This window comes from Scyliorhinus torazame, chromosome 16 (genome assembly GCF_047496885.1).
Source record: "Scyliorhinus torazame isolate Kashiwa2021f chromosome 16, sScyTor2.1, whole genome shotgun sequence".
Taxonomy (NCBI): Eukaryota; Metazoa; Chordata; class Chondrichthyes; order Carcharhiniformes; family Scyliorhinidae; genus Scyliorhinus; species Scyliorhinus torazame.
This window is the reverse complement of record NC_092722.1, coordinates 20,035,390-20,049,374: the sequence shown is the minus strand read 5'-3', so window position 1 is coordinate 20,049,374 and position 13,985 is coordinate 20,035,390. Positions and strand designations below refer to the sequence as shown.

The window sequence follows — 13,985 nt, the reverse complement described above, 5'->3', positions numbered from 1 at the left end:
AACCGGGCCAAGGCGGTGCTGCATAGAAAAAGAGTCAGGTTTGGCATGCTGCAGCCTGCGCGACTGTGGGTCACTTATCAGGACCGACACCATTATTTTGAAACGCCAGAAGAGGCTTGGACCTTTATACAGACGGAAAAACTGGACTCGAACTGAGGGGATGTGGTTGTATATGGGGTTGTAAATATGGGTAAAGAATATTTTGTGGGTGGGATGATGGATGGGGATGTGGGTAGAGTTCTGGTTAAAATTCCTAAAATTTCTGTAGACAAAATGATGGGGAATGTGGGCGTTGGTCCTGGAGGGAGGTGAGACTCGGGGATGAGGGAACTGGGATGATGGACGCGACAGGCGATGCGCCACAGGGGGCGGGGCTGGTTCAGGAAGGCGCGGGCTTTTTTCCCGCGGCAAGAGGGGGGGGGGGGGGATGGAGGAAGGTAAGGAGGAGGAGAGACTCCCACACGGGGAGATCAACGGGAAGGCGGGGGAAGCCGGGGTCAGCAGACTCACGGAAGTAATATGGGGGGAGCAAAAGTGCTAGATGTGGATCTAGCGGTGGGGGGGGGGGGGGGGGGGGGGGAGATTCTAGGGTTGCTGCTGCACTGTCCGAGGGGAAACTGAAAATGGAAGAGGTGGTCGGGGCGGGGGTTCCTCGCCTGGGGGACTGGAGGGTGCGGGAGGCCCGAGCACGGGACTGGCCTAAGATAGGAGATGGCTAGTCGGTGGGAGGGTAACCCCCCAATCCGGCTGATCACGTGGAATGTGAGAGGCCTAAATGGCCCGGTTAAGAGGGCCCGAGTGTTCGTGCATCTAAAGGGACTGAAGGCAGATGTGGCCTTGCTTCAGGAGACACATCTGAAGGTGGCAGATCAGGTCAGGTTAAGGAAGGGATGGGTGGGACAGGTGTTCCATTCAGGGCTGGATGCGAAGAATAGAGGGGTGGCAATACTGGTGGAAAAGCGGGTGTCGTTTGAGGCCAAGAACATAGTAGCGGACAAGGGAGGCCGATACGTGATGGTGAGTGGTAGGTTGCAGGGGACGGAGGTGGTACTGGTGAATGTATATGCCCCAAACTGGGACGATGCTGGATTCATGAAAAGGATGTTGGGGCGCATTCCGGACCTGGAGGTAGGGAGTTTGATAATGGGTGGGGATTTTAACACGGTGCTGGACCCAGTATTAGATCGTTCCAGATCAAGGATGGGGAGGAGGCCGGCTGCGGCCAAGGTGCTTAGGGGGTTTATGGATCAGATGGGGCGAGGAGATCTGTGGAGATTTGCCAGACCTTTGGCCAGAGAATTTTCTTTTTTCTCCCACGTACATAAGGCCTACTCCCGGATAGATTTTGTTGTTTTGGGTAGGGCACTGATCCCGAAAGTGGAGGGAACGGAGTATTCGGCCATAGCCATTTCAGATCATGCCCCGCAATGGGTGGAGCTGGAGCTGGGGGAGGAGAGGGACCAACACCCGTTGTGGAGGTTGGATGTGGGACTGCTGGCAGACGAGGAAGTGTGCGGGAGGGTGCGGGGGTGTAGTGAAAGATATCTGGAGGCTAATGACAACGGGGAGGTGCAGGTGGGAGTAGAATGGGAGGCTCTGAAGGCGGTGGTCAGGGGAGAGTTAATCTCCATCAGGGCTCACAGGGTGAAGAGAGAGGGCAGGGAAAGGGAGAGGTTAATGGGGGAGATTTTAAGGGTGGACAGGAGCTATGCAGAGGCTCCGGATGAGGGACTACTCAGGGAGAGACAAAGTCTCCAGACGGAGTTCGACCTGTTGACCACAGGGAAGGCAGAGGCACAGTGGAGGAAGGCACAGGGGGTGATATATGAATATGGGGAGAAGGCGAGCCGGATGCTGGCACAACAGCTCCGTAAGAGGATGGCAGCGAGCGAAATAGGTGGAGTCAAAGTTGGCAGGGGAGCTACGGTGCGGAGTGCAGGAAAGTGAATGAGGCTTTTAAGGCCTTTTACGAGGAACTGTATAGGTCCCAGCCCCCAGGGGGAAAAGAGGGGATGCGGCGATTCTTGGATCAGTTGAGGTTCCCAAGGGTGGAGGTGCAGGAGGTGGCGGGTCTGGGGGCGCCAATTGGGGTGGAGGAGCTGGTTAAAGGACTGGGGAGCATGCAGGTAGGGAAGGCCCTGGGGCCGGATGGGTTCCCGGTGGAGTTCTACAGGAAGCACGTAGACCTGTTAGCCCCGTTGCTGGTAAGGATCTTCAATGAATCAAGGGAGGGGGGGACCCTGCCCCCGACAATGTCGGAGGCGACGATCTCTTTGATCTTGAAGCGGGATAAGGACCCACTGCAATGTGGGTCATATAGACCGATCTCGCTCCTTAATGTAGATGCCACGTTACTGGCAAAAATGTTGGCCATGAGGATTGAGGACTGTGTCCCGGGGTGATTCACGAGGACCAGACGGGATTCGTAAAGGGTAGGCAGTTAAACACTAATGTGCGAAGGCTCTTAAATGTGATAATGATGCCATCGGTGGAGGGAGAAGCGGAGATAGTGACAGCCATGGACGCGGAGAAGGCCTTTGATCGGGTAGAGTGGGAGTATCTCTGGGAAGTGTTGAGGAGGTTTGGGTTCGGGGGAGGGTTTATTAGTTGGGTTAAGCTCCTGTATAAAGCCCCGGTGGCGAGTGTGGTCACGAACCGGCGGAGGTTGGTGTATTTCCGGCTGTATCGAGGGACGAGGCAGGGGTGCCCCCTGTCCCCTCTGCTGTTCGCATTAGCAATTGAACCTTTGGCCATGGTGTTAAGGGAGTCGGGGAAATGGAAGGGGGTGGTTCGAGGGGGAGAGGAACATCGAGTGTCGCTGTATGCAGACGACATGTTGCTGTATGTGCCGGATCCAGTGGAGGGGATGGTTGAGGTAATGCAGATCCTACGGGAGTTTGGAGATTTTACGGGCTATAAGCTCAATGTGGGAAAGAGGATAGAGGACCTACAGTTGAGGAGGGCGGAAAGGAGCTTTTGATATTTGGGGATTCAGGTAGCTAGGAGTTGGGGGGCACTGCACAAACTTAATTTGACGCGGTTGGTGAAACAGATGGAGGAGGATTTTAAAAGGTGGGACATGTTGTCACTCTCGCTGGCGGGTATTGTACGGTCGGTTAAAATGGTGGTCCTCCCGAGATTTCTTTTTGTATTCCAATGCCTCCCAATTGTGATCACTAAGACCTTTTTTAAGAGGGTAAGCAGGAGCATTACGGGATTTCTGTGGGTGAGCAAGACCCCGCGGGTAAGGAGTGGGTTCTTGGAGAGTAGCAGAGATAGAGGAGGGTTGGCATTGCCAAATCTGGGTGGTTATTATTGGGCAGCCAACGTGGCAATGATCCGTAAGTGGGTGATGGAGGGAGAGGGGGCGGCGTGGAAGATGTTGGAGATGGCGTCCTGTAAAGGAACGAGCCTGGGGGCGCTGGTGACGGCACCGCTGCCGCTCTCGCCGACAAGGTACACCACGAGCCCGGTGGTGGCGGCAACGCTAAAGATCTGGGGGCAGTGGAGACGGCACAGGGGTGCGACGGGAGCCTCAGTGTGGTCCCCGATCAGAGACAACCATCGGTTTGTCCCAGGTAGGATGGACGGGGGATTTCAGAGCTGGCATCGGGTAGGGATTAGAAGAATAGGGGACCTGTTCATTGACGGGACGTTCGCGAGCTTAGGGGAGCTGGAGGAGAGGTTTGGGCTACCCCAGGAAACGCTTTCAGGTACATGCAAGTGAGGGCGTTTGTGAGGCGGCAGGTGAGGGAATTTCCGATACTCCCGGCACAGGGGATTCAAGATAGGGTGATTTCGGGCATATGGGTCGGAGAGGGCAAGGTGTCGGCGATATACCAGGAGATGAAAGAAGAGGGGGAGGCTTTGGTAGAGGAGCTGAAGGGTAAATGGGAAGAGGAGTTGGGGGAGGAGATTGAGGAGGGGCTATGGGCTGATGCCCTAAGTAGGGCTAATTCCTCTTCCTCGTGTGCCAGGCTTAGCCTGATACAATTTAAGGTGGTTCATAGAGCGCATATGACGGGGGCGAGGCCGAGTAGGTTCTTTGGGGTGGAGGACAGATGTGGGAGGTGCTCAGGAAGTCCGGCAAACCATGTCCATATGTTTTGGTCTTGTCCGGCACTGGAGGGGTTCTGGAGGGGAGTTGCGGGAACAGTATCTAAGGTGGTGAAAGTCCGGGTCAAGCCAAGCTGGGGGCTAGCACTATTTGGACTAGTGGACGAGCCGAGAGTGCAGGAGGCGAAAGAGGCCGGCATTCTGGCCTTTGCGTCCCTAGTAGCCCGGCGAAGGATTTTGTTAATGTGGAAGGAGGCGAAGCCCCCCAGTGGGGAGGCCTGGATAAATGATATGGCTGGGTTTATCAAGTTGGAAAGGATAAAGTTTGACTTGAGAGGGTCTGCGCAGGGGTTCTACAGGCGGTGGCAACCGTTCCTAGACCATCTCGCGGAGCGTTAGATGTACGTCGGACAGCAGCAGCAGCAACCCAGGGGGGGTGGGGGGGATTCCTGTGGGGGGCATGTGAGCAAGAAAGCACATGAATGATCCGGAAACTGACATGTCCGGGAAGAATCCATTGTACAAAGTTCTGTATTTTATTGACTTGCCATGTTCATGTCTTGCCACGCGAGTTCTTTTCTTTTCTTTGTTACGGGGAGGGGGTTTGTTTGTAAGGTGGAAAATATTGTTATTGAAAAATTCTTAATAAAAATATATTAAAAAAAAAAAGAAAATTCAGACCAGTATTTTTACATTAGGAGTGGGTTAAGAAAGATAAAGATAATATAGTTTACCATGGGCATTAGCAGGGCAAATGCATGTTCGGTTAAAAATAACTTGCAGTTTGGCCTAACCATTTACAGCATACAAATGGAAAAGCTGCCTGAGTGCACCTATAAATGAAATAGATTTTGTTCCAATATTTCCCGTAACAGCCTCCCCGAACAGGCGCCGGAATGTGGCGACTAGGGGCTTTTCATAGTAACTTCATTGAAGCCTACTTGTGACAATAAGCGATTTTCATTTCATTCATCAATTCCTAGTAGGCACAAGCTCACAGCCTAAAAGTCCAATAAGACAGCATGAAACGGCCAGCCCCACTCTAAATAGTTCACAATACAGCTTGCATGGAAAATAGTATTGTTTTTAAAAATGAATGTTTTATTAAAGTTTTTCCACTATCCTGAGCGGGAGCTCCCTCAGTCTCTCCTCCTGGTCCCTACCATGGACCAAGAACAGCTCACTCTTCCCCACGTTCAACTTATACCCCGAGAACCTCCCGAAGTTCCCCAGGATCCGCATGACCCCCCCCCCCACCCCCCCCCCCCCACCCCCTCTAACTGGTCCGAAATATACAACAGCAGGTCATCCGCGTAGAGGGAGACCCGGTGCTCCTCCCCTCCGCGCACCAGCCCCCTCCAATCCCCGAAGTCCTGAGCGCAATGGCCAACGGCTCAATTGCCAGGGCAAACAGCAACGGGGACACCCCTGTCTCGTCCCCCGGTGCAGCCTGAAATATTCCAACCTTAGCCAGTTTGTGGACACACTCGCTACAGGGGCCTGATACAGCAGCTTGAGGAAAATGGTATTGTTGAACTATTGTAGTAGCAGAGTACTTTTCATCGAATTTTCAGTGCAGCTGAGGCTATCCGGCCCATTGAGTCTGCATCGGCCCTTGGAAACAGCATCCCACCTAAGCCCACACCTCCACCCTATCCCTGTAACTCCACCTAACCTTTTGGACACTAAGGGGCAATTTAGCATGGCCAATCCACCTAACCTTCACATTTTTTGACTGTGGGAGGAAACCGGAGCACCCGGAGAAAACCCACGCAGACACGGGGAGAACATGTACACTCCACACAGTGGAGGCAGTAGTGCTAACCACTGTGTCACCGTGCCGCCCAGGAGAACAGTCCCAACGTCTCCAATCTTTCTGCAGAACTGAAGTTCCTTATTCCTAGATGCATGCTTGTGAATCTTTCCTGCACCCTCTCGAATGCTTTCACATCTTTCCAAAAGTCTGCTACCCAGAACTGGACACAGTTCTCCAGCTGAAGCTGAACCAGTGTGTTACACAGGCTTAAAATAACTGCCTTGCATTTGTATTCCATATTCCTATTGATAAAGCCCAGAATGCTGTCTGCTTTATTAACCACACTCTCCACCTGTCTTGCCACCTTCAAAATGATTTCTGCGCACAGGTCCCTCTGCTTCTGCATCCCCTTTAGAATTGTACCCTTTATTTTATATAGTCTCCCTGCGTCCTTTCTACCAAAATGAATCACTTCAAACTTCTCTGCATTAAGTTTCACCTGCCACTTGCCTGCCCATTGCACCAACCTGTCTATGCCCTATTGAAGTTCTACATTTATGGTTCAGCATTTTTCCAAGTTTCGTATCATCCACAAATTTTAAAATTGCGCCGTACACCAAGGTACAGATCATGAATATGTATCATCGTGAACAATTGAGTCAAGAGTTTGCTTTGAACCCCTTCTTCAAACACATTATTGTCTTTGGATTGCAATGGATACTTTGTTTCAAATCCAAGTTTGAACAATCAGTCTCTTACCTTATTTAGAAAACCCTTTAGGACACTGGCTGCTTTTACGGAAAGTGATCTAGGGATTCGAATGGGCTTTTCCAAAATAACTGCAAAGATTTAAAAAAAACAGTTGTAAATATATAGCTGGATTTATTACAGATAGTATTTTTTTTTACATCTTATATATCAAATTTTAAAAATAGTCCTCAGGTTTCTCTTCTTTTGCCAGACTGCTTGGCATGGCATTTAACCATGGCTGAAGAAACCGGATGGTTTAATAGGATAGATTTAATTCTTCAGTCCTGGGACCAAACCTTCAATAGACAAGATTTGGGAGATGGGATTTTCTCCTTCTGCCATGACGTCGCAAATGAATTCCTTGACTGGAAGATCAGTTTGAGTAAGCACATGTTGGCACCTTAGGATTGCCCACAAGATGGCATGCAAATTGTCAGCCCCACACAAGGAGGTTTATAAGGACAGCTTGGTTGGGCAATGGAAATATTACACTATTGGAACAGGGGATACTCTTCTGAGGCTGGACTGAAAACATTTTGTTGGGGGTAAACTAGAAGCACATTTTGCAACTAACTGCTAACAATGTGAGTACATGTCTCATTTTTCAGGATTGACTGCATCACATGATCTTGATAATCCAAAAAAAAAAACCCCAATAAAATAAAAATATGTGCACACTAAGTTAACATAGAAACTAGGAGCAGGAGTAGGCCATTCAGCCCTTCAAGCCTGCTCCACCATTCAATATCATCATGGCTGATCCTGTATGTCAATGCCATATTCTCATTTTGTCCCCATATCCTTGATGCCATTAAAATCTAAATAAAAGTGTATCTCTTTCCTGAATAATAAAAGGTCTCATATAAAGAATCCTCGAGGCAAGATTGTAACATGGTAGAATTTCACAGTTGGAGTGTGAAAAACGTGGGTCCATAATTAGTTTCTTAAAATTAAATAAAGGCAATTACATGCAGACAGAGTTGGCTAAAGTAGGGAAACAGGCTAAAAGGTGAGAAGCAGTGGCAGATATTTGAGGAGATATTTCATAACTCTCAACAAAGGTATCATCTGTCAAGGAATAAATACTCCATCAAAAGGATGCACCATCTGTGGCTAACTAAGGAAGCTAAGGGTGATATTAAATTGTCAAAGCTTTGACAAAGAGTCATCGGACTCGAAACGTTAGCTCTTTTCTCTCCCTACAGATGCTGCCAGACCTGCTGAGATTTTCCAGCATTTTCTCTTTCGTTTCAGATTCCAGCATATACCATTCCAGCATCCGCAGTAATTTGCTTTTATCCAGAAGCTTTAAACAGGTATGTTGTATCTATCTTCACAGTGGAAGACAAAAAGCATTCCAAGAATAGCAGAAAATCAAGTGGCAAAAGGCGGGGGGAAGGGGAGCGGTAAAACAATCACTATCAGTAGAGAAAGAATAATGGGAATACTAATGGTATTTGAGGTCAACAAGTCCCCTGGAACTGATGGCCTGCATCATAAGGTCTTCCAAGAAGTGGCTGTGGATATATTGGATGTTATGTATGGTAACCTTCCAAAATTATCTTGATTCTGGAAAGGTCCCAGCGAATTAGAAAATCACAAATGTAACACTTCTGTACAAGGCAGGAAAAAGATGGAAAGCAGGAAACTGTAGGCCAGTTAGCCTAATGTCGGTCACTGGGAAAATGCTAGAATCCATTATTAGAGAGCACCAAAACATGTGGAAAATTATAGTACAATGAGGCAAAGTCAACTTGTTGATAGTGGTGAAAAATCAAGTTTTCTTTGCTCTTCTACAGAATGACATTACAATAGTCAATGTATTTGGCAAGGAAGCCTGAAGTCAGAGAATGTCTGATGTGGTCCAGTGGATAGCAAATTTTATTTACATGTTACATTAACTTTAACTCTGCACTCTTTGGGCATGAGAAAGCAAAGATGGGGGTCAAACCAGGGGAACAATTGGGATGGGACAGAGCAAGAGCTTTGCTGGCAACAAGATAATCAAAAATGGAAGTGAGAGAATGGTTGAACAGATTGCCAACTGCAGACATATTGTGGTAAATGGAAAGCCTAAGGGTAGGTAGATGCGTGCTTGAAAGTATGTTTGTTTGTAAGTGATCTAGGGTGAACCTTTTTCTCTGACAGGGTACCAGGTTGCCCATTTGCATGCCCGGTCCATGACCACCTGGGGGACCTCCAATGTTCTCCGAGACTCCCCGATTGGCCATCACGCTGGGTCTCCGTTTGTGGAGACCAGTACTAATCAGTGCCCGGGTGAGGCCTCGCCAGGAGCCAGGAGAAAACGCCCTCTGACCGGCCGCGCATATTTAGATTTGTTCCTAACAGCCACAAATACAAATATATCTTACATAAAACTATTTCCAGTTCCTAACATTAGGAGGCATGAAAAGGAAGTTTGCAGATGATGTGAGAATTGACCATAAGAGCTGATGGTGAGAAAGAAAGCTGTTGACAACAAGAAGATATCAATGGACCGGTTAATTCATTTAGGGAGGTCAAACAAGATGAAAGAATACACAGTAAATGGCAGGATTTTGAAGTGTAGAGGAACAGAGCGGCTTGTGAATTCATCTACATAGATCGTGGAGGTAGCAGTATGAGTAGATAAGGTGGGTAGAAGGGATATGGGCCACTTTCCTTTGGCAGAGGCCAAGAGTATCAAAGTAGAGAGGCTACGCTAGAACTGTGTAAAACACTAGTTAGACTGCAGCAACGGTACTGTGTGCCGTTCTGGTCACCAGGAAACGATAGGTCACTCTAAGAAAGATGTGATTTTGTTAGAGTGGGTATAGAGATTTATAAGGATGTTGCGGGGAATAGAGAATTTCAGCTATGAAGAAAGATTGGATAGGCTGAGATTACATAAAAAATAGGAGGAATAGACCATTTGATCCCTTGAGCCTTCTCCGCCATTGAATATCATGGCTGACCTTGTTTCTCCATTGAATATCATGGCTGACCTTGTTTCTCCATTGAATATCATGGCTGACCTTGTTTCTTAATTCTGCTTTGCTGTTTTTTCCCCATAACCCACAATTCCCAGAGATCAAAAATGTAATGATCTCAGTCTTGAATATACTCGATGAAACATTCATAACCTACTGGAGTAGATAATGCTAAAGATTCACAATCCACTGAGTGAAGACATTTCTTCTCTCAGTTCCAAATGATCAACTCCTTAACCTGAGGTTATGCTGCTTAGGTTGTTTTCTTTGGAACAGAGGGGCTAAGGGGAGGTTGAATTTAAAACTATGAGGAGTCAAGAAAGAGTGAACAGGCGGCACCTATTTCCTTAGCAGTGGGGTCAATATCAGGAGGCAATGAACTTAATTGTGGAAGTATTAGAGAGGAGCTGAGGAGTAATTTTTGGGGGTCTGAAAAAGCAGTATAGGCAGAAACTCATATCGTATTTAAAAAACACGTGGTTATGCACCTTGCGTCATAACCTTGCGAGCTGGAAGGTGGGAGCAGGTTGGATTGCTCTTTCTGCCGGCAAGGGCATGACAGGCAGAATAGTCCCTTTCAGTGTCAGAAATCTTTCTCTGTTGTATGTTTCTCCAAATGCAAGGCTCAATTTCTTACCAGTTGTCTAATTTACCTGAATGCAAAAAAACAAAATAAAATATTCCCCCAATTTTTCCTTTCTTCTGTGAAGCTGCTGACATGAGGGAGTGCTGTTTCATCTGTGGTGGTACATCAAGTAGAGAGCCGACAAGCTTACTGAAAAAGGAAAATCAAAGTTGTACTCATGTCCAGCTAACCTTGAAACAGGTAATCCTCGGTGTTCATGTCTGGATTATCAGTGATGATGTCAAATGGTGATCGCCCAGCCATCATTTCAAACATCAATACGCCAAGTGCCCACCAGTCTACACTAAAACCTGCCAAATAATAAAAAGCAATGTTTTAAAGAAATATTTCTTTTTACAAATTCTTTTTCATAAGCCCATGATTAGAACCTGCCATCCAACCATCAAAGAGACTAAAAGCAAATGTCTTCTCCCCCTCTTCTTCTTTTTCCACCCCCCCCTCACTTTGGCTGTTTCACATTGGGGAGGCAGTGGCATAGTGGTCTTTTCACTAGACGAGCAATCCAGAGACCCAAGGTTCAAAATCTGGAATTAAAAAGGCTAATGATGACCACAAAACTATTGTTGATTGTTGTAAAAACCTATCTGGTTCTCACATGTCCTTTAGTGAAGGAAACATGGTCTGGCCTTCATGTGACTCCAGATCCACCACAATGTGATTGACTCTCAACTGCCCTCTGAAATGGAGGACAGTTAGGGATGGGCAACAAATGCTGGGTCAGCCAGCGACGCCCACATCCTGTAAATGAATTTAAAAAAGTAGTATACATCCAACCTTAACAAATAGACTATTTAAGTAAACCAACTGTTAAATTATTTAAGCTTTCAAAATCTTTTAATGCAAATACTCTGTTCAAAGTTCAAGTGCAAATATACAGATTCATATTATCCTGGAAATCAATTGGTAAAACTAATTTTAACATTTTTGATTGTGTAGCTCCTGAAGGTTTGAATTTCATCATCCCTTTTTCTTTTCAATCTGGTCTGTCAGTGTTTAACTTTTTGAGGGAGTTTTGTTGCATTTTCTTAATCTTTGTTCTTCAACAGGGTTGTTCAACATCGGGCCCAAGGGCCACAATCTGCCCCAACATACTTCTCTATCAAGGTTGAGCCAGTGTTCCAACTATAGATAAGTGAAGTGAACTGCAAGGGGCTGCTCTTCTAATCACAGGCCATTGCTCTCCCACATTTGCTGCAGATGGGCTCACCAGTGAGGCAGAGGACAGTCTGGAATTGGAGGAGCAGCGAACAGTGGGAAGATGCGTGGTTGCATTCAGCCTGAGGCCTGAACACTCGTGGTGGCAATGAGTCTACTGGAGAGGAAGAGGAGTACCCAGGGAGGCGAAAGGGAAATCGAAAGAGAGAGTGAGAAAGAGATAGAGGTTGAACGAGAGAGGGGAGAGAGAGCGAGACATAGCGAGTCGGAGAGGATGAGTGAGTGAATGACTGTGTCTGGCTCACCCCCAGGTTCAGGTTGAGTCACCCTCACAAACCAACACATACTGAGTGGGTTAGGATGAGTTAATGAACACCCTGAGACAGATTGAGCCATACACACATGCACACTAATCATCATCTTTATGAATTACTCATTTCTTAGAATGATCAATTTATTACTTTAACATTGTTTTTTAGTTCAGAAAGTTACTTCTTTTCTTCATACCTCAATTTTATTTTTGAAATTCATGTTTAGTTTTGCAAAACTTTGTTTCCAAAATTTGCTCATTGACCCCTTAAGTGAGAAAAAATTGAAATGGGGCCGCTCGCACGAAAGGTTGGACAACCCTGTTGTTCAAGGTTGCCAAACCATCCTTGACAAGTTAGGCAAGCAACCTACTGGAAGTCTCTGGAAATAAATACATAATAAAAATGACGAAGTGGAAAAGATTGTCGTGTGAGGATTTGTGTTGAATTTTCCTTTCCTAAGTAGATACCTGACATTCACTCCACCTCACAGTTGGACAGCAGAAAACACAAACATACCACATAGAGCAGGAAACCATTTTCTTCCGCAAATAGAGCACAATACTCATGCTCTAATGTGCTATGCTATACAGATAATCAAATCTAACAATGTTAGCTTTGTCTTCTATTACAGTTGCTCACCATACTCTTCTCCTCTCAATATTTCAGGTGCTATATAATTGGGTGTGCCACAGAAAGTGCTGGTAGTGTCACCAGGACCAAGTCCTTCCTGTAGAGGGAAAATAAATTGAGACCCATGCAAAAATATGTTTCACAATAATCTGAACAATCAGCAGCAGTAAAAACAGATCTCCCAAAATTTCAGGTGACTTAAAACTAATTGGTTGCTTGAAATTACATTAAGACATCTAAATTAACAGCATTGCTGCAAAATATTTATCTAAATGAGTGTAAAGTTATTCAAAGGACCATGCAACTCAACATAATGTAATAAATAAAGATGAATATTTAACTAGGGTAACAGATCATTGTGGAATGCACATATTAAAACATCACAGTTGCAGGAGAACACACATCTCAAGATGCAACATGTCACTGTCCTACAAGATACTGAAAATACATCTGATCGCTGTAATGTCACTGTACAAGATAATGAACAGTAACAGGGAAATGGTACTGATTAATATACCTAAATATTGAGATAATCACTTCAATATTCAGGACGCAATTACAAGTTTTCAAATAGTGCATTGTAATTCATGTGTAACAATGAGCAAGCTACTATCGCAATGTTTTTTTTATAAATGTTTTTTTATTGGGTTTTTGAACAAAGTATATTTATCGTTATGTACACAAAATATAATACATATATATATATAGAAGAGAAGGGAACACACACAAAAAACAAAACAAACAACAACAAAAAAAAAGTTAGAATAAAATAATTGGTAGGGTATTATGTGCTAGCTCAACAACAGCAGCTCTGTACAATTGGCAGTATTGTTTTTAGCACATAAGTAGGCATCTGTTTGTGGGGGGGGGGGGAAACTGTGGGGTACATATACATTTGGCCGCTGGGGAAACAATTACAGAGGGCAATACGCGAATGGATCTGGTGTTGGTGTTGTCGCTTGCTTCTCCCGGATGGTTTTCGCTGCAGTTGCCGTCTCGCGATCACCTCCGCTTCAGCCATCCGTCCCGTCTTTCGCCCGGATTTTCCTTGTTCTCTGCTCCTATAAATGCCAAGTTTGTTATCGTCTCCCGTGCCCTCCTTCCGGCTTTCATTCCGTTACCTAACCCCACCTCACTGGTTCCCCTATGTTCTCCCCCCCCCCCCCCCCCGCCCCCCCTCCTGTGGTTCGCCTTCCTTTTCTCTTAAGTTTAGCTGCTATCCCCCCCCCCCCCCCCCCCCCCCCGCCGGTCTGTCCCTCCCTCCCCCACCTCGGCTACTTTCCCCTGATTCTTGGCTTCCTGGCTATTCTTCTGCTTGTTCGTTGGCCACAAACAGGTTCCGTAACAATTGGGTAAATGGCTCCCACGTTCTGTGGAAGCCGTCGTCTGACCCTCGGATGGCGAATTTGATTTTCTCCATTTGGAGAGATTCTGAGAGGTCGGACAGCCAGTCTGCAGCTTTGGGTGGTGCTGCTGACCGCCAGACAAACAGTATTCTACGGTGGGCGATCAGGGAGGCAAAGGTAAGAGCATCCGCCCTCCTCCTCAGGAATAGATCTGGCTGGTCTGATACCCCGAAGACCGCCACTTTCGGGCATGGAATATAGCAATGTTGATGGTTTAAATATTAAGAATTATTTTCGCAGCTTTTACAAACAAGTAAGCTTTCCACTTTATAACACCTGCAAATGTGTCTCCTGTGCATATATAGT

The 13,985-nt window shown here is 46.5% G+C and overlaps 1 protein-coding gene across 5 annotated transcripts in view; it reads right to left on the bottom strand.

Annotated features, from left to right (window-relative positions):
• prkcz (protein kinase C, zeta) overlaps positions 1–13,985 on the bottom strand; it is a 741,785-nt gene that overhangs the window by 177,716 nt on the left and 550,084 nt on the right. For all 5 annotated transcript variants that reach the window (XM_072478046.1, XM_072478045.1, XM_072478050.1 and 2 more), the window contains 3 exons: positions 12,283–12,370; positions 10,348–10,467; positions 6,572–6,651 (listed from right to left, as the gene is read on the bottom strand). In XM_072478046.1, coding sequence (XP_072334147.1) covers positions 6,572–6,651; positions 10,348–10,467; positions 12,283–12,370 — 288 coding nt within the window. The remainder of the gene's footprint in view (positions 1–6,571; positions 6,652–10,347; positions 10,468–12,282; positions 12,371–13,985) is intronic.